The following is a 20495-nucleotide window of genomic DNA, read 5'->3' on the forward strand; positions in this document are numbered from 1 at the left end:
TTTATTGCTCAGATGTGGCCTGTTCTCTACCCTTTGATTCTTCATAAACACAAGAAATTAGCTCTCCTTTATCTGCATCAAAAAGTGCTTTTCAAATAAACTAGCATTTCTCAAATCATGTTAGTCATTTCTACTTAGCCCTGTTTGAAGTCAGTCTATGTAACAGAATAAACTTAGCTTCCCTACAGAGTCCTGTTTTTAAAAACATATTGTAAAAACACTAGTAGCCCTGTGCATGAATCTGTGTGCCAGTAGCTTGCCAGTAGCTCACTGCTGCCCTCCTGTAGCTCCCTGCCCCCCTCATAGCTTGCTGCCCCTGCCCCCCTCATAGCTTGCTGCCCTGCCCACTCCTGTAGCTCTCCGCCCGCTTGTAGCTCGCTGCTCCACCCTCCTGCTGATCCGTGATCTGGTCATTATGAATCAGACCATTTGCATATTACATCTTTATTATATAGGATGCTGCTGTGAGAACAAAAGAAAACTACTGTCATAGTAAATTTTTAACAATTCTTTTAAATTTTATTAAAACAAAAGTAAGTAAAATAACAGGACATCATTAACCTCTTTCATTTTAGTGATATTTTTTCATAGGCTATAAACATAAGCAGTTATGTTTCTTTAAACCAAGTACTCCAAATTAAAAATCAGATGCATTATCAATCACATAAGAAAGACTTCTGAATTTTTAAACAGCAGTGAAGTTTACCTATAGCATCACCTTTGTATAGATGAATAGTTGAGGCCTGAAACTTATTAGATTACCTTTTAAATCTAAATTTAAAAAAATAAGTAAACAAATAGAAAAACACAGTCTAACATAACTATCTGAAATATCCGACAGGATAATAAGAGATCTGGAAGAAATTCTACTGGGTACCTATATTGAATTCCCAATTTTACAAACATGGAAATTGAAGGCACAACTATCCTATCTAATAAAAGAGTAATATGCAAATTGACCATCACTCCAACACACAAGATGGCTGCCCCCATGTGGACACAAGATGGCCACCACAAGATGGCCAGCAGGGGAGGGCATTTGGGAGGAACCAGGCCTGCAAGGGAGGGCAGCTGTGGATGATCAGGCCAGCAGGGCAGGGCAGTTGGGGAGGGACCAGGCCTGCAAGGGAGGGCAGTTGGGGGCGATCAAGCCTGCAGGAAAAGGCAGGCCAGCAGAGGAGGGAAGTTGGGGGCGACTGGGCCTGCAGGGAAGGGCAGTTGGGGGGAACCCAGGCCTGCAGGGTAAAGCAGTTGGGGGAGACCAGGCCTGCAGGGTAGGGCAGTTAGGGGTGACCAGGCCTGCAGGGGAGGGCAGTTAGGGACAAACAGGCTGGCAGGGGAGCAGTTAGGCACCAATCAGGCTGGTAGGGGAGTGGTTAGTGGGTGATCAGGCTGGCAGGCAGAAGCATTTAGGGGCAATCAGGAAGGCAGGCAGGTGAGCAGTTGGGAGCCAGCAGTCCTGGATTGTGAGAAGGATATCCAACTGCAGTTGGACATCCCTCAAGGGGTCCCAGATTGGAGAGGGTGCAGGCTGGGCTGAGGGACACCCCCCGCCCCCTATGCATGAATTTCATGCACTGGGCCTCTAGTATATAATAATAAAAGGGTAATATGCTAATTAGAACAGACATCTTTCAAACAATATTCTGGACATCCTTCCTGATGAAATTGGGGCTGGAGGGAAGCCAGGCCGGGTCCCAGGTGCCTGTGGGCAGGCAGCCAAGGGAAGCCAGCCTGGGTCCTGGGTGCCTGCCGGAGGCTGGAGGAGGGAAGTCTGGGTCCCAGGTGCTGGAGGGAAGCCAGTGCCGGCAGCCAGGGGAAGGAAGGCCTACTCTTGCACGAATTTTCATGCATCAGGCCTCTAGTCCTACATAACAAAAGGTTAATATGCAAATTGACTGAACAGCAGAACAACTGGTCGCTATGACGCACACTGTATAACAAAAGAATGAAATACTAGAAAAATTAGTACTTTTCTGTGTCCTTGTTGTGTCCTTGTTATATTCCTTGCTCATTTATCTGTGGATTTAAAGAAAGAATATTATTTTATGTCTCAGCTGCTGAGCTCATACACAACTGCACATTTCTGCAACTTCACTTGTAGATAAGGATTCATAATCTCAGTAAAATGGTATAAGACTTTGGAAAATTCCAGCTTCTAGCTCTATTTTCCTTTCTTAAATAGTGGAAACTTTGAGGAAAGATGGTATGTTACATTTTTTATTTCATCAACAGACATGTTAACTTTATTCATTTTAGCTTGATGCTCTTATCAGCTACTGACCTCTACCTATAGCTGGGGGCTACATATTTTATTCACATATAATACTTTTTAATCTCCCTTGTAATTCTCTTGTCCATTGTAGATTTTACATAATGCTGATGTGTCTACTGAGCTTTTTAAAAATACCATAAGATATAGGCTTCACATATATTTTAGTAAACTTACCATAAAGAAATGATTTTTTACCAGTTATTCTTCTATTCAAGATTATAATCTCATGTTTATAACCTTATTTTAATCTTACTTATTCTGCTCATCATGTTAAACTTGCACTTACTTTACCCCACCCAAGGTTAAAATAAAGATTGATATATCATTTATTATCACTTATAAATTTATTTTCCCCACAAAAGTCTAAAGTCCCCATCTTCCTTTCCCATTCTTTGACATTGGTATAAAGAGGCATTTTTTTTTTACTTTGTATTATGTTCTTCTTTAAGTTCCATCTGTATCATTTTAATTATTACTTATTAAAATAACTATGAAGCACTTGTGACTTTTCCTACTTTTCATTAATAACCATAGATTATTTTAATGCCCTACTTATATTTCCCTGATATAAATGCTCTACTAAATTACCCCAAGAGCCTAAAATAGATCCAGATAATTGAACCCAGCTTCTTAGTTCTTAATCAGATTAAATCATATTTTATATGGCATAACTTTGTATGTTCTTAAAATAGTAGTATGATTGTTTTCTTATTCTATTGAATGGCCTAGATAAATCTATATGTAGATATATAGATGCATCTATATAATTATTATTGTTAAAATAACACTTTATTAATTAACATTTATTAACTTTCTTCTTAATTCCCTCACTTGTTTGTTTGTTGGATTATCCTACTATGATAAATATATATACTAGTATAAGTCCTTTTAAATATCTTAGGGAAATAGGCACAAACCAAGTAGATGAATATATAAGGCAGAGAGAACCTGTCAGTTAGATAAAACAAGAAAGAAAATCATTCTTCTTTGTTGTTGTTGTTGTTAATCCTCACCTGAGGATATTTTTCCATTGAATTTTTTTTTAAGGAGAGTAGAAGAGAGAGGGAAAGACAGAGAGAAACACTGATGTAAGAGAAACATATCGATTGGTTGCCTCCTGCATGAGCCCTGACCAGGGTCCGGGCCAGGGAGGAGTCTGCAACCAAGGTACATGCACTTGACCCTTTGGTCTGCAGGCCAGTGCTCTATCCACTGAGCTAAACAGGCTATGGCAAGAAATTCATTCTTAATCACAGCCTCTACTAAGTAATGAAACAATCTCTTCTCCAGCCAATCTACATTTTTGACAAAGATGTTCCCTGGAGTTTAGAGCTGAGCATCTCTCTGCTGGAAATCTCGCTGTACCCTAAAGAATACCAACATGTGATTTCATAGTATTTGAGACCCTATAAAATTGAGTTTCAAGCAATCTTTCTTCATTCCCGTGATGTCCTCTGCTCAGACTGTCCTCTGTTCAGGCCACTCAGGATCACCCTCATTCCTTAAGTAAACTGTGTGCTTTTCTTTCTCCATATAACAGCATAGGTAACAGTCCTAATCTTTATCAAAGCACTTCCAACTGGCATTATGAAGTCCTTGTGTAAGCAGGGTAGGCCTGCTCATCCAATGGATATTACTTCTCAAAGGTAGACTTCATCAGAAGCTGCTTGGCAACTACAAAATCCTACAGAGTATAGGAAGCTCTACAAACAGCATAGGCAAGAATATGAATGGTATGAAACTTCTGAATGTCGGACTTCTCCCATAAGGCCACCCAAATATTAGAATCTTCCCAACCTATGTCTTTGGGGATATTGAAAACCAGTTAAATCAAAATAGTTTCCTAGTTATCCTGGCTCCAAACCAAGATAGAATACGTTTCCTTGGAAGTACCAATCCAATTCTGCTAATAAAAATGTGCATTTAAAATTGACAAGAATAAAGTAACACAGTTAGATGCATTAGGACTTAATGACGGAGGCATATCCTTGGATTCTGCTCCCGGATATTGCTGCTAATCTAGGAGTGACACTAGGGACTGAATCTATAATACCTCTAAACCATTCCAGCACCTAACACAGCAATGGCACAATGGAGTCACTCTTTTCCAGAACAAATGGATATATAGATGGATGAATGGATGAATGGCCTATATACTCTTCCAACCATCTCTGGCACTGAAGTAATTTAAAATTCATCTTGAAGTTCATCTGTCAAGAAACTTAATTCAGTTCCCCAAGTTGGAGGTAACTATTGTATCTTCTGAATTTATAGTTTTTTCTTTAGTCTGTACCTGTCTAATTATGTTTTCATTGCAGTTAAATTCAAGTATAGCATTGACTTTAATAGACTGCAAATCCTTTATATCTTATTGAATATTGTATTCCTCAAAGGTTTAACATCCTGCCTGCCAGGGAGCTGTCACTGAATAAATAATGTGTGTACAAGTAGTCCACTTTCTAATCAATAATCTTGGATCATTGCACCATATTCAGTCAGTATTTAGAAAATCACATATTATTAATAACTTCACAACAAATACTTATTGAATACCTACTCTGACTTGGCAAGAATGTAGTTAAAATTTAATCATTTTGACATTTGCTCAATGTGTCAAAAACATGAATTTACCAAATGCTTGTTTTCTCATAAACATTGAGAGCAAAAATGACATTCCTGAAAACAATAAATTTTTATCTAATAGACAAGTATATAGTTTTAACAATGAATCATCTTGTAACAAGGAAAGGGAGCAGAACAAAATATTTTCAGAATAGTGCATAAAAGCATTTATAATGGCATTTCAAGTTCTATTGGAAGGTAGTGACAGATCTCAGGAAACTAACTTTACCTTCATGCTTTGTAGGAGAGGGAGCTCTATACATAATGCTTGTCTCAACATGCACCAATCCTATATAATAAAAGGCTAATATGCAAATTGACTGAACAGCAGAATGACCAGTTGCTATTATGTGCACTGACCACCAGGGGGCAGACGCTCAATTCAGGAGCTGCACCTGGTGGTCAGTGCGCTCTCAAGAGGGGGCACCACTTAGCCAAAAGCCGGGCTCACAGCTGGCAGGTGCAGCTGCGGTAGTGGGAGCCTCTCCCACCTCCGCAGCAGCACTAAGGGTGTCCAACTGTTGGCTTAAGAGGGAGCGGGCCTAAAGCAGCAGTCAGACATCCCCTGAAGGCTCTTGGACTGCAAGATGGTGCAGGCCAGGCTAAGGAACCCTCAGAGTGCATGAATTTCATGCACCAGGTCTCTAGTGTTAATATAAAAGAACATTTTCAAATGCAGGCAACTTTGCAAATGAGGAAACAGAGACAAAGCGGAAAATGCATGATTCCTAAGAGTCAAAGCAAATAAAATGTCAAGTCCCCCTCAAGCACTGTTTCAACTCCTTTCAATTCATTCCTACTTCAAGATGATTTCAATATTCTTCACTATAGAAAAACTGTCCCTCTAAGAAATGAATGAATCTAATTATTTTTGGTTAAAAACTTTGATGTTTATCCAAAACAATAAACATGAGAGGCAAATGAGGAGACTCAGAAATTCTGCCTTTCTGTATTCCAAGCAAGTTGAGAAAACACCAGTATAGGCATGTATTTGAAGGGCCATCAATAGGTAAACAAATATATTCAAGTAGAATATCATGTTATAAATTCCATACTACAGGTACATAGGAAAGATGGTTAAATTCCATCAGAAATTTTGCTTGTTGTCGCCAATGAATTGGAATCATGGAGCGCATTGGTTTGTCATACCAAAATAAACATTTGAGGATACAAGTGTATGCACAGACAAGCTTTCATGGTGTATGCATACCTTTTACAGTTACTACTTACTCAGAACATCAAGATAAAGGCAAGAAAGATTTTGCAAATATGGTGTTTCAGATTGAAATACCCATTATAGTTGTTCCTTAGCAGCCTAGTTATACTGGCAAAACAAAACAAAACTATTATTACCATATTTATTTAACACTGAATATGTGTCAGGCAATGTTCTAGGCTGTTTGTATGTGCAATTTCCTTTAATTATCCCAAGAACTCTATGAGGTAGTTATGATTGTTTCCAGGTAGGTGAAGAACCTGAGACTAAGAGAGGTAAAAACAATGTGTCCCAGGCTATAAGACTCATAAATGGGATGTTGGAATTCAAACACCATCTTTCTGATTTGAGAGTCTTGTTCTTGACCACAATACATCTAATCTTTATTGATTGTCCCCATTTAATAGATGAGAAAACTGAGGCTCAGAATTCAGTACCTATGAAGTGGTCCACTCAAAAATTAAGTCAAGTTTAATGAAGCCCTTCTTCTTCCAACCACCCTTTCCAATTGACACTACACTGAGTGGCTAGATTATTATGATCTCTGAACACATAATAATCTGGCCACTCAGTGTATATCCTATATAATAAAAGGCTAATATGCAAATTGTCCCCTCGACCAGGAATTCGACCAGCAGACAGGCCAGCCAACCGCCCATGTCCCTTCCCCCTGGCCAGGCTGGCCAGACTCCACCCATGCACGAATTCATGCACTGGGCCTCTAATATATATATATATATACTGAGTGGCCAGATTATTATGCATTCAGAGATCATAATATTCTGGCCACTCAGTGTATTTTACTAATTATGTTGAGGCACCTGTGAACTCACTATCCTTTACTATGTTTATTTATCTTCAAATTATTTACTTGACTAAAAAGAGAAGAAAACCAGACAAGCAAAAACCCATCTCATTCCTACACTAATGCCAAAAAAGTGGCTCTGTTTGGAAGAACAAAAATGTGAGCCCTGAGTTATTTTAGGTCCGTCCAGTAACCTTGATCCACCCTCTTCCTGTGGACTCAAAGCAGCATGTGGCTATTCCTTCTCAGGTCAGGCTTTGATGCTTACTCTGAACCTCTAGGTTGCAATATGTTTGTAATCACTAATAAGGACCACCTGTCTCTTGAGAAAATCAGCTAACAAATAGACACAATTGTTCAACTTCACTTTCATGTGTGGACTGAGATTACTGAATAGAAGCCCTAAATTAAACAAATAATTTATATTAACTGATTATAATCACTAAGTGGAGAACATATGATAGTTCCATAAAAAAAAGAAAAAGAAACAATATTTGGAATAAAAAATGTTTTTGATAAACTGAAACACTTTATAATTTTTCAGGAAAAAGAAACGAATAACTTATTTTTAAAAAATTATTTCACTCCACTAATATATATTCAGGGCAAATTTGTTGTGCTCATATATGCTTAATTATACACTCTCCATGTACAAAATCATCCTATGGATTCAGCTAGAAAAACTGGCTCTTTGAAAATAAGCAGACATTAGTCCGATAATTGGCTGATAATCGTTTATCACTGAGAGTGTAAAATATATTATAAATATGGTTTAATAGAATAAGGAGAGATGGAGCATAAGGTGAGTAGTACCTTTCCCTGTCCCTCATCAACTCTCACCAGATTAGCAATCTCTCTCTACACTGCCCTTGCAAAACCATGCACACACTACCCTGGCTGGGTGGTTCAGTTGGTTGGAGCATCACCCCACACACCAAAAATATTGCAGGTTCAATTCTCAGTCAGGGCACATCCCTAGTTGTGGGTTCAATGTCTAGTTGGGGCGCATACTGGAGGCAACCGATCAATGTCTCTCTCTCTCCCTACCTCTCTCTCTCCCTCTCTCTTTCCCTCCCCCTCTCCCTCCCTCTCCCATCCCCTCTCCATCCATCTTCCTCTCCCTCTCCCTCACCCTCTCCCTCTCTCTCTCCCTCTCCCTCTCCCTCTTCTTTCCTCTCTTTCTAAAATCAATGAACATATCCTCAGGTGAGGATTATTTAAAAAAAAAACAACAACAACACACACACAACAAAAAACATGCACACACCTTCATCAGTGCACCTGTCTCATTGCACTAGAATTATTGGTTTGAGCGTCTGTCTGTCCTTCTAGGCTGTGAGCTCCCTGATCGCAGGGACCATATATTCACTCTAGTCCCAACACTTAGCACAGAATATGTGCACAGAATGAACTTAACAAATCCATTCCAAACTAACCACCTAGGTGACAATAAGTGGCCGCACACTCCTATAAAAAAACACCTATGTATTTCTCTTCCATAAAGTGTACTTTTTAAGTGCAGATAGATTTTCTAAGTCATTAAGGGCAATAGTAAAGTCAGGCACAAACAGCGAGCTGTGAGAACAAATAGTCAACATTTGAAATGTAGAGATTCTCTCTGAACTTTCTAAAAGCAAGAGCCTCTTCTAATAGAGACCTTCACTCCTCACCACACACATTAGCAGACCTCCCACTGACCACACAGAATCATGAGGCACTGGGTTAATAACAGGTAATATTTATGCATTTCATGCGTGCCAGGCCCTGGACCAAATGCTTCATTTTACTATTTCATTTAATTCCTATTTACCACCAAGTAAGTAGTTGTTAATAATGTTTCCATTTTACACATGACCAAAGGGAAGCAAATAACTTATTTTCTGCCTTGCCCAAGTTCTAAGCAGAATTTTAATAAATTGGTCATTTTCCAAGAACCCCCTACTCCATCTTCAAGCAGGTGACTGATCCAACTCCCAATAAAATTTAGTTTTTCCTGATAAATTCCAGAATTCAACAGAATTGACATAACCTCTCCTCACAGTCTAATTCACTCTCTTTTCTTCTCACACTTTCATTCTCCCTGTTTCAGTAAAACAAGACTTCTATCAAGTTATAAATGATCATGACAATGCTTGAGAGATAATTCTTACAAATGGTTTTGTTGTCTTTTATGAACAATAACACTATATAAAGTTTTATAATAAATATATCACTCACAAATAAAGAGATGTGTGTATGTATACTTGTGTGTATAATTATTTTAGGTATCATGGTATTATATATTAGTACACATATTGTCAACCACTTAATTTTGTTATGCAAATATCTAATCATAAGACTCTAATAGACAGTTTGGCATTAATAAAAGGTAAAAAAGGAGCTTCATTTTAGCCCTTATCAAATTTTCTTTGTCATATCTATTCTATTTAACATAGGTCCACTTTCAAAAGGGCTTTGTCAAAAAGCTACTGCTTCTCAGAGTGAAGGCAGGGGGTGGAGAGGTGGGGTGAGGAGAGACTAACTGGAGAACTTATATGCATATCCCATGGACACAGACAATAATAATATGGCGAAGGAAGGCTTGGCGGGGCAGGGGGGCACCTACGCAAAGTGGAGGAGGTCAATGGGAATAAAAGGGGGATATCTGTAATACATTTGACAATAAAGATACATTTTTAAAAGCTATTGGTTTTCAGATTGATATCAACAACCTGCAGAGCTGTTGAAGATGTGTTTGGATAAATGTCAATCTGGGTTGCAGAACAAGGGGTAAGATTTCAGGAGGCTACTCCATGCAGTACAGTGTACAGACATGGTCATGCATTGTACAGCAGTAGTTGAAACAGAAGTTGTATTTGTGCACTATTCAATACATAACTGTGTTAATTATCAGGAAGCCATTTCAGAGAAAATTGATCCTAAATACCCTAGTTTTGTTATTTCTCATCATCTGCTTCTTTTCTGAGAACGTTGGTGACTGATGCTGTATAAACATACCACAGAAGGGCTATATTTGGACATGTGGAAGTGAACGTGTATTAAAAGGCTAAATAGATGTCTGCTGAGTGGGTTCACACACATGAAAGCCCATGTGTACATTATACATAGAGACCAGAGTGAGCTCCCTCCCACCCTCATGTATGGCATGAGCTTTTACCTTTTAGCTAAGATAAGCTGTAGCTAGAAAATGAACTTCATTATTGATTTAGGAAATGAACTCAACTCTCACAGTGTTATGGTAGCTTTGAGAATCAAGAAGAGGAGATACTTTTATTAGAGGAAAGAATGGAATACAAATTAAGACAATAGAAAGTAGAAGAATATGTTTCTCATTCATTTGAAGCACTTTAAAAGCATCTTATTGCCTACGGAGGAAACACTGCTGCTGTAGCAATTCCTTGGCCCTCAATTTCTGCAAATAGTCCTATATTATAGATGTAGAAAAGATACTGAATGAAAGGATGCCCGTCCTTTCTGAGACTACAGGGCAGCTCCCTATTTTATACCCACAGAAGCCAGTGAGCACTGCTATGGCACCAAGGGCTGTTCAAATAAGAAATAATTCCCTACCCAGTGGTAAACTGCTCCAACCACCCCTGCACCCTGCCCATGCCACCACCGCCAGCCCTGTGCCCTGTAACTTCCTGGGTTTCCTTATCCATCAAGTTCAGGATTGACTTCCTGCTCAGAGCCCCTTATGATTGGTGGGTGTCAATCAGAGACAGCTCTCCCCAAAGTCCCCAAAGCCTCCTTCCCTAGGAGAGCCCTTTGGAGATGTTCCAACCAGGAACATCTGAAGAAGTTCTCTGCCCTTCACCATCCCACATGCCACTCCCACCTGGTTCCCACCACACCTCAGCAGAAGAAGACAGAGCTCTGTGGTAGTGTGGCATCCGGGCAGGAAAATGCCCAGCTGTGTTTGGCATCATCCCCAGGCCCTGAGACCCTGCTTCTCCCTGCTCTATCCAAGTTGTCCTCACATGACGTTGTGTCTTGACAGCACCTGAGGTAAGACAGGGACAGCAGGCAGCTCTAAGGGCTAGTAAACAATAGACATCACGTTGGGTATGTTAACTTTCTCTGGTGTTGCCATTGAATGATGAAATGTAGCCCTAACCGGTTTGACTCAGTGGATAGAGCGTCGGCCTGCAGACTGAAGGGTCCCAAGTTCAATTCTGGTCAAGGGCATGTTCCTTGGTTGTAGGCACATCCCCAGTAGGGGGTGAGCAGGAGGTAGCTGATTGATGTTTCTCTCGCATCGATGTTTCTAACTCTCTATCCATCTCCCTTCCTCTCTATAAAAAATTAATAAAATATATTTTTTTTAAAAAAAAAGAATGATGAAATGTAGATCCAGATCAGGATGCACTTCCATCAATCAGATATATTCCAAAGGTCTCCCCTTAGATGTGGTAAAGATGAAATACACTTATTTTTTTTAATATATTTTATTGATATTTTATAGAGAGGAAGGAGAGGGATAGAGAGCTAGAAACATCGATGAGAGAGAAACATCGATCAGCTGCCTCCTGCACACCCCCAACTGGGGATGTGTCCGCAACCAAGGTACATGCCCTTGACCGGAATCGAACTTGGGACCCTTCAGTCCACAGCCCGACGCTCTATCCGCTGAGCCAAACCGGTTTCGGCTGAAATACACTTATTTTTAAGCCCCAACTTCAGCATTCATGGCATACTCTATTATCCACTCCCAACCCTCCCGCTACACACACACACAGTGTACAAAGACTTGACCAAGTGAGTCTTTCACAAAAGGGCAAAATTGCCCTAAGTGTATATATAGTCAATGAAAAAAAAAATGAAATCTTTCATTAAATCCCTACAATTATCAGCTATCTCTACAGACATTTAAGACTTTCCATCACATTTTAAAATTGAAGATAGAATCAAAATAAACATTTTCTAAAAAACGTACTTAGGAGAAAATGTTCTAATAAAGGTTATATACTTAAAAATAAAGCATTCTTCTTTGAGAACAATATCCATTGGTGTACATTCATGTTGATACTTGCTTTTAGGTGGAGCTGATTGGTCCAGTGCCCAATGACTTTGTACTCTGTACTCTTGTTGGTGATTTGATACTGGAAGATATCGTAGCGCCCAGGAGCATCTCCGTTCTCATTAAAAGTGACGGGTGTCCCAGCACTACCTATAAATGTTCAGAAAACAATGTTAATAAACTCTTAGTAAGATAGCCCACTGGGCTTATTTCTCTCTAAGAAAGAGAGGTATATAAAAATATATTGTGCATGGTAAGAGATATGAAGAGTTGTAATCCACATAAAGTCAGTCTTGATGGCATAATATCTTCTACATGAAAAGAGGCCCAGCAGTAGGTACAGGGAGAAGACATGCTTTATCATGCATGTGAGAAAGTAATGATGAGTATCCAAGTTAGGCTAACATAAATAAAAGTAGATGGGCTGCATATTCAATACTGGCTGCAGAGAATGACAGCTAATGGAGAAGAGTGTACATGTCTTGGAGTATAACAGCTCTTGTATAATAGGAACTACCAACAGCAACTCAAAATGTGGCAGGAAAACGACCCAGCTAGATTCCCTGGGGTTTTACTTTACTCTGATCTGAGCTCCCTTCTGAAGCAGTTGCCCTATGCAGTTTCTCTGCCAAGCCTTTGCTTCCACTACTTTTACCGGAGCATATCCATGTGGGCTGCTGTTGGGAAGCTTTCAGTGGGTGAGGAAGTGATCCCTGGGAAGTCTCAACCCTGCTCAGATCATAAAAGTTCCCTTCGTTCACTGTGACAAGTGTAAGAGTGGCAGGGCAGCAGGATGCACGAAATGCCTTCTTTTCTAAACTCCATTTCTCTTGGAAGCTTTCATCTTTTCTCTTAAAAGCTTCTGTTCACTTTTACTTTCCCTCCTATTAACTTTTTTATAATCACAGGTTTTAAGAGTAGAAAGGGATCACTATCCCCAATGTTTTCCTGTTCCATGGAGCCTCAGTATCTATACAAACCTTCCTTTTCTTTAACAGCCTTCAGAGACCCTCCCGCACCTCGTCTTCTTGGACTACCCTTTGATATCGGGACAAATTCACCTGACACCAACCCGTTTCTTTGTGTCTATCTTATCTCCGCAGGTCCCTTCCCTGACTTTCTTCTCACAGCATGCTGAATTTAATTTTAACACTGTACTAGGAAGTGTCCCCTTATTGCGATCTCTTTTCCATATTGTATTCTCCAAAAATATATACTACTAATTGTTCTATATGCCAACTCCATATATTTCCATCTTAGAATGAGTTTCTTATCCTACCTGTGGAGCTTTTAATTAAAACCAATAATAACAAAATTCTACTTTTAACTTGTCAAACAAAATGGTTGACTAAAGAAAGGAACTTCCAAATAAACACAATCAGAGTCACACAGCAACAATTAGGGTACGTTCCTAGTATTTAATGAAGAGATGTCTAGCATCCTCTGTTCTCTGGAATCTCCCTAAAATTTAAAGAGTGTGAGGTCTCTGGTGAGACCACGGGTAACTGGTATTGGCCACAAAAAGTGGCACAGCATGGAAGACAGAGCACTGGTCTGAGAGTCAAGAGGGTTGTGTCCATGCTAACTCTGCTTCCCCATTTATTTCCATAACGTGGGTACCTCTCTTTTTCTTTACTTGTCACATAGGGACTTAACAATGAATATGAACATATTTTAAAATCCTAAAGGAGTTGTATGTACTTAAATTATGATTAATAGTTCATATGGGGAATTACTTTATATATAAATTAAGAAAGAAATGAGGAATTAGGAAGTAAAAAAGGATCTCTCCAAGCAATCGGTACGGTCTTAGCTACTCCTGAGATACTCATGGGGAAACCCATTTGCCATACCTGACTAAAACCTTTTTTAACTCCTAGTGACCTCAATGCAGGTTAACCTTCCAATCCTCAGTTTCCTTATATGTAAAACTGGGATAATAAAGACACTTTAAATAGACAAGTGCTTGTCAAGGGTAATGAGTAACACTTTGGGTATTTAGATGTGATTCTTATTCATTCCATATGTATTTCAGTATACACCAAAGCAGAGTAATAGACAGGATGTTGAAAATTCTTTAAGTGATATCTAGACAAAAGATTATAGAAATTCAAATGGGAAGGTATTCCTGAGTGGAAAAAACATGTCAGTTATGAATTTTGCATTCACATCATCAACAATTCCTGAAACTTATAGGGTACGTCAAAAAATATTGATGTCATATTCTCCATGAATAAAGGAACATTTTATTTTCTCTAAGTAAAATCCCCAATATTGTCACATCCTTCACTGGATGACTATCTATATATATAAAAGGCTAATATGTTAAGTGTCCCTCCAACCATCCAACCAGTTGCTATGACGTGCACTGACCACTGGGGGCAGACGCTCAATGCAGGATCTGCTATGACGCGCACTGGCCATTTAAAAGAGAAACTACACCATAGACCTGGCACCAACAAAGCAACACTTGGCTTCCCCCAAGTGGGACACATGTCCCACTACCACCCTGGAACGAGAGCTCACCAAATCGCAGCCAACGCTGATGAGACCCCATGGCGCAAAATGTGCCCCAAAATCCAGCCCAGCCCAGAAATGGTCACTGTGGGCACTGGGTAATGACCACATAGCAACTCCCGGTTTCCTCTCCCTAGCAACTAGCCTCCTTGCAGTTTCTTTAGGTCAGGAACATGACTTGCTTTATAGCCAGGTGCAAACATTTTACACTTTAACCAAATGTCTGTGAAGTGTTTTCACATGCCTCATCTCATTTGATCCTCACAGAAGTCCTGGAGTAAGTAGACAGGAGACTTGGTAGAATCCTATTTTCTTTGCATTAGCTGGAAAGTTGAGATTTAGAAAGTTTAGAAACTTGACCCAATTGAAAATAAGTAAGAAATGGTGGAACTTGAAAATGACTTCAGGTTTTCTGACTGAGCAGAATATATTCAAACACTGCTATAGTTAAATATTTCATCCTTTGTTCTCCCTGCATGATCTACAATATAATCTTCTTCGTGTTGATATTTACTGCTGTGTTGCTGACAAGTACCTGAAAGAGAAGTTGTGGTGCTTCACTGGGCTGGAAAAAGTTTGGCTAAATCAGAAAGCAGGTCTAATTAAGCAAGTTTATCTATATACTAGAGGCCCAGTGCACAAAATTCATGCACTGGTGGGGGGGGGGGGGTCCCTCAGCCCAGCCTGCACCCAATCACAGTCAGGCAGCCCTCAGGGGATGTCCTACTGATGCCTTAGGCCTGCTCCCCATGGGCCTAAGTTGCAGTCTGGCCTCCCTCTGTGGGAGGCGACCAGGCTGATCAGAGGAAAGCGCCACCCCCATCACTCTGCTGCTGCTGCCACTGCCAGCCGCCGCAGCCGCCAAGGTGTTTTCATCAACATGGACTCCAGTCCCTTCACCACAAAAAAATGACAACTTTCTTTAGGCATTTTCAAGATGTCTCTTTCATAGGATATGACCTTTCTTTCTTTCTTTCTTTCTTTCTTTCTTTCTTTCTTTCTTTCTTTCTTTCTTTCTTTCCTTTATCCTCACCTGAGGATATTTTTTCCATTGATTTTTAGAGAGAGTGAAAGAGAGAGGGAAAGACAGAGAGAAACATCAATGTGAGAGGGACACTTTGATTGGTTGCCTCCTGCGTGAGCCCTGACCTGGGCCCTGGCCAGGGAGAAGCCTGCAACCTAGGTACATGCCCTTGATTAGAATCGAACCCAGACCCTGCGGTCTGTAGGCCAAGGCTCTATCCACTGACCCAAACCAGCTAGGGCAGGATATGATCTTTCTTAGCCCCTCCAGCAGCAGACCTTTGTTTTTTCCTCCAGGAGTGAGGTGGAAAAACCCTAGATCACCTCCTTGGATTCTTATAACCCAAATTACCAAGAACACTGCAAGTGGCGGTGTATAGGGAGCTTAGTCAATGAGCGGTCAGAAAAGGTGTTTCCTCTGCAGCTCACCTGCAGAGGTGGGACTGCTGGCATGCCGCGCTATGTCCACTCCGGGCCTGCTTCAGCCACGCCATGGTGGCTGTGGGAGGCCCCCCTGTGTGTGTCTCCACTCCAGGCCTGCACCATCCATGGCTTGCCTCACCGCGCACACAGTCCCCTCCTGCCCATCTGCATGTGCAGCCTCCTCCTGAGCTGGTTGTGACTATTACAGCATCCTGGCTAATTTGCATATTACTTCTTTATATATACTATCAAATAAAGAGGGAATATGCAAATTGGCCATCACACCATAACAAAATGGCTGTGCCCACAGCTAAGGTAGTGATTCCGTAACACAAGATGGCTGTGCCCACAGCAGAGGATGGGATCCCATAACACAAGATGGCTGGGCCCACAGCAGAGGCCGAGTTCCCGTAACAAGCCTTAATGAGCAATAAGCAGGGACCTGAGGCTGCGTGGCACTAGGCCAGGGCAGGGGACCTGAGGCTGCGCCCCCCAGCTGGTGGGGCTTGACAGCAGACCTCAGGCCATGCCCCTCACCTTGGCACCAGGCTGGGGGACCTCAGGCAGTGTCCCTCACCCAGCAGGCCTTGATGGGGACCTCAGGCCGCATCCCCCACCCAGCGAGGCTTGACATGGGAACTCAGGGTGCACCCCCCGCCTGGTGGGGCTTGATGGGGGACCTCAGGCTGTACCCCCTGCCCCAGTGCTATGCTGGGTACCTCAGGCCATGCCCCCTGTTCTGGCAATGGGCCGGAGGACCTGAGACTGCGCCCCCGACCCCAGCACTAGATTGGGGGACCTGAGGCCGCACCCCCCACCATGCAGTGCTTGACAGGGGACCTCAGGCCATGCCCCCCACCCAGAGGAGCTTGATAGGGGACCTCAGGCCATGCCCCCCGCCCAGTGTGGCTGGACAGAGGAACTCAGGGTGCAGCCCCCACCTAGTGGGGCTTGACAGGGGACCTCAGGCTGCACCCCCACCCCAGTGCCAGACTGGGGGACCTCAGGCTGTGTCCCCTGTCCCAGTGATGGGCCAGAGGACCTGAGGCTCTGTCTCCTACCCCGGGCTCCAGGTCAGGGGACCTGAAGCCACACCCCTAGCCATGCAGGGCTTGACAGGGGACCTCAGGCCACGCCCCCTGCCCACGGGGCTTGATGGAGGACCTCAAGGCATGTCCCCACCCCCGCCCAGGCCGGGGAATCTCAGGCTGTGCCCCCCACCCTGGCGCCGGGCCGGGAGACCTGAGGCCATACCCCATTCCCAGCGGGGCTTGACAGAGACCTCAAGGTGTGCTCCCTGCCCCAGCCTGGGCCTAGAGACCTCAGGCCGTGTACCCCAGCCCAGTGCTGGGCTGGGGGACCTCAGGCTGTGCCCCCCACCTGGCAGGGCTTGAGGGGGGACCTCAGGCCATGCCCCCTGTCCTGGGCCAGGGGACCTCAAGGCGTGCCCCCTGACCTGGGATAAGCAACCTCAGGCTGCACCTCCACTCCGGCACCGGGCCAGGCAACCTGAGGCTGCACCCCCCACCTGGCTGGGCTTGAAGGGGGTGGGGCTGGCTGGGTCTGGATCTAGCCCAATGGGGGTGGGGTCGGCCGGGTCTGGGTCTCGTGCAATTTTGAGGCACACGTAGGTGGTCAGGGACTTGACTCTGGTTCCCATGCCGTGCCCCAGACTCTGACAGGAGGAAGATTTTCATATACATTTTACTAATTTTATTTCATCTCTGACATTTCTATTATAAAGAAAGGGCAAAAAGCAATATTAAAATATTTCCTCTAATTAATTTCCTTTTAATATACACAAATTTCGTGCACTGGGTCACTAGTCTATATATATATATATAAAAGCCCAGTGACCATTACAGCAGAATGACCAGAGTTACTGGTCACTATGATGTGCACTGACCACCAAGGGGTAAATGCTCAATGCAGGAGCTGCCCCTGGTGGTCAGTGCTCTCCCACAGAAGCCGAGCTCACAGCTGGCAAGTGCAGACAGGCAGTTAGGAGCGAGCAGGCGGGCATTTAAGGAGCAAGGGGTCCTGGTTTGTGAGAGGGATGTCTAACTGCTGGTTTAAGCCTGATCAGGCCTAAACTGGCAGTCAGACATCCCCCATGGTGCCCCGGATTGTGAGAGGGTGCAGGCCAAGCTGAGGGACACCTCCCACCCCATGCATGAATTTTGTGCATCAGGCCTCTAGCTCTCAGATATCAAGCTCTTGCTGGGACCAATCACACGTGTGTGTTTTCATCTGTCGTTGTCGATCATAAATTTGGTTGACACTTCTATTATAGAGAAAGGGCGAATAGCGATATTAAAATATTTCTTCTAATTAATTTCCTTTCAATGTGCACAAATTTGTGCACTGGGTCTCTTGTCCTCTATAACATTCCCAAAATATTTCACCCTAATGCTACCCAGGATGGAAGACTGCTACTTGTATAACACATTCTCACAAATGTCTCAGAATTATATATAATTCCTAGTGTACCCCTATTTCTACACTTCTTTTCTCCAACTTGAGAAAGTATATTGGAAAATAAGTGAATGAGAGATGTAGTATAACAAAAATAATAATTGTTCAACTTAGATATTCAAATATCATTATTAATAGCAAGTTACACAAAATTTGACACTGCATTAAGAGGCAATATACTAAAGTGGTAGGAGTGTGGGTTTTGGAGCCAGATCATTGGGTTTAAATCCCAGCTCTATTATCTCAAGTCAGTTACTTAAGTTCACTGTATTTCACTTTTCTAGTCCTTAAAATGAGCTAGTAATAATTCCCATCTCAGGAGGATAGATGAGGTTTAAAAAAATTAATATATGTAAAACATCTAGTATATAGTAAGCATTTAAATATTAACCATTATTGTCTCTACTGTGTTAAAACAATACTATGTTTGAGATCCAGTGTCTATACAAGAACACAAGAATTTCTTGGTGAGCATATATGGCTTTCCTGAAGTCCCCTTACTAATCTTTGTTCTCCTCTTTCAACACAATGCCATGTATACTGAAACTCCAGTTCTGTAAATTCGCCATGTTTTTTCTCAGCTTCCTGTCTCTGCACATGTTATTTTCTGTAAGTTCCTTTTCTCTTTCCTGCTAACCTTTCTTCTCTATATAATTCCTCCCAAATGTGACTTTAAAGTCACACTTACAGAAACCTTCTGCAGAAGTCCAAGTGTCTCTGCATGTACTATCCTGCTCTATCGTAGCACTTGCTACATACACTCCACACACTTTTGCTATTCACCCCCATACCTAACCAAAACATGTTTTCAGCAGATATTTATTGAGAACCTATTATGTGCTCAACATTGTGTGGACACTTGGACTCTCCCACAAAACTATGGTCTCCTTAATTAAGGCAGAGTGTATCTCTTAACTTTGTAGGTGCTGCACCAAAGACAGTGCTTGATATTGAGCAATCAATAAATTACAGAAATGCATGAAAGACACACCAACTAATAATATACAGAAAATCCATATATACCCTCCTCATAACATTATAAAGTTCATTTATATCACCTCTCACCTTTTATATTCACCAGTGAAGGGGCCAAATCAGTCCCTTTCACACTGTTATCACTGTGATGCTAGAAACCACTTTTGTGACTTATTTTACTAATCTGATTTCAGATCCTGAGCTAGGCTTGCAGTTGAATTCTTCAAACCTTTCACATGAAAAATGAACTCCATTGGTATACTGGCTCTTCTCCAATGATTGCAATGTGGTTCCATGATCTGTTTAACAAAGAACACCCTTGAGTAGCCATGAGGGGCCATGCTTTTTACTTACTTATACAAGTAAAAATTTAAAAGGCCACCCTGATATTATATACAGTATCTTATCTAATAAAAGAGTAATATGCAAACTGACCATACCTCTGCTACACCCACAAGCCATGACCACCAACCAATCAGAAGCGAGTATGCAAATTAACCCAACCAAGATGGCTATGGCCATGGAGCAAACAGGAGGCTTGGGTTTCCCTGGCAATGGAGGAAGCCAAGCTTCCTGTACACCCTGGCTGGCCCAGGCCTCCGCTCAAGGCTACAAAGTTTCAATTATAGAAGATAAGTAAATCCCAGATATCAGGTCCTCCGCTTGGGTCGCCAGGGGGCATGGCCAGCCTGCAAACCACCACAGGCCCCTCGCCCAGGCCACCCCACTCCCCAAGGGAACCCCCACTCTGATCCAGGACACCCTTCAGGGCAAACCAGCTGGCCCCCACCCATGCACCAGGCCTCTCTATCCTATCTAATAAAAGAGTAATATGCAAATTGATCATCACTCCAACACACAAGATGGCTGCCCCCATGTGGTCAAAGATGGTTGCCCCCATGTGGACTCAAGATGGCCACCACAAGATGGCCAGCAGGGGAGGGCAGATGGGAGGAATCAGGCCAGCAGGGAAGGGCAGTTGGAGGGACCAGACCTGCAAGGGAGGGTAGTTGGGGGTAATCAAGCCTGCAGGGGAGGCAGTTAGGGGTGTCCAGGCCGGCAGAGGAGGGAAGTTGGGGGTGAACAGGCCTGCAGGGAAGGGCAGTTGGGATGGGGACCCGGGCCTGCAGGGGAGAGCAGTTGG

General features: G+C 42.4%; 1 protein-coding gene across 6 annotated transcripts in view; it reads right to left on the reverse strand.

The window, feature by feature from the left end:
• Positions 1-20495, reverse strand: part of GRM8 (glutamate metabotropic receptor 8) — a 774265-nt gene that overhangs the window by 110070 nt on the left and 643700 nt on the right. For all 6 annotated transcript variants that reach the window (XM_080666922.1, XM_080666923.1, XM_080666921.1 and 3 more), the window contains exon 8: positions 11952-12088. In XM_080666922.1, coding sequence (XP_080523048.1) covers positions 11952-12088 — 137 coding nt within the window. The remainder of the gene's footprint in view (positions 1-11951; positions 12089-20495) is intronic.

This window comes from Plecotus auritus, assembly GCF_963455305.1.
Source record: "Plecotus auritus genome assembly, chromosome: 4".
NCBI classification, from domain to species: Eukaryota; Metazoa; Chordata; class Mammalia; order Chiroptera; family Vespertilionidae; genus Plecotus; species Plecotus auritus.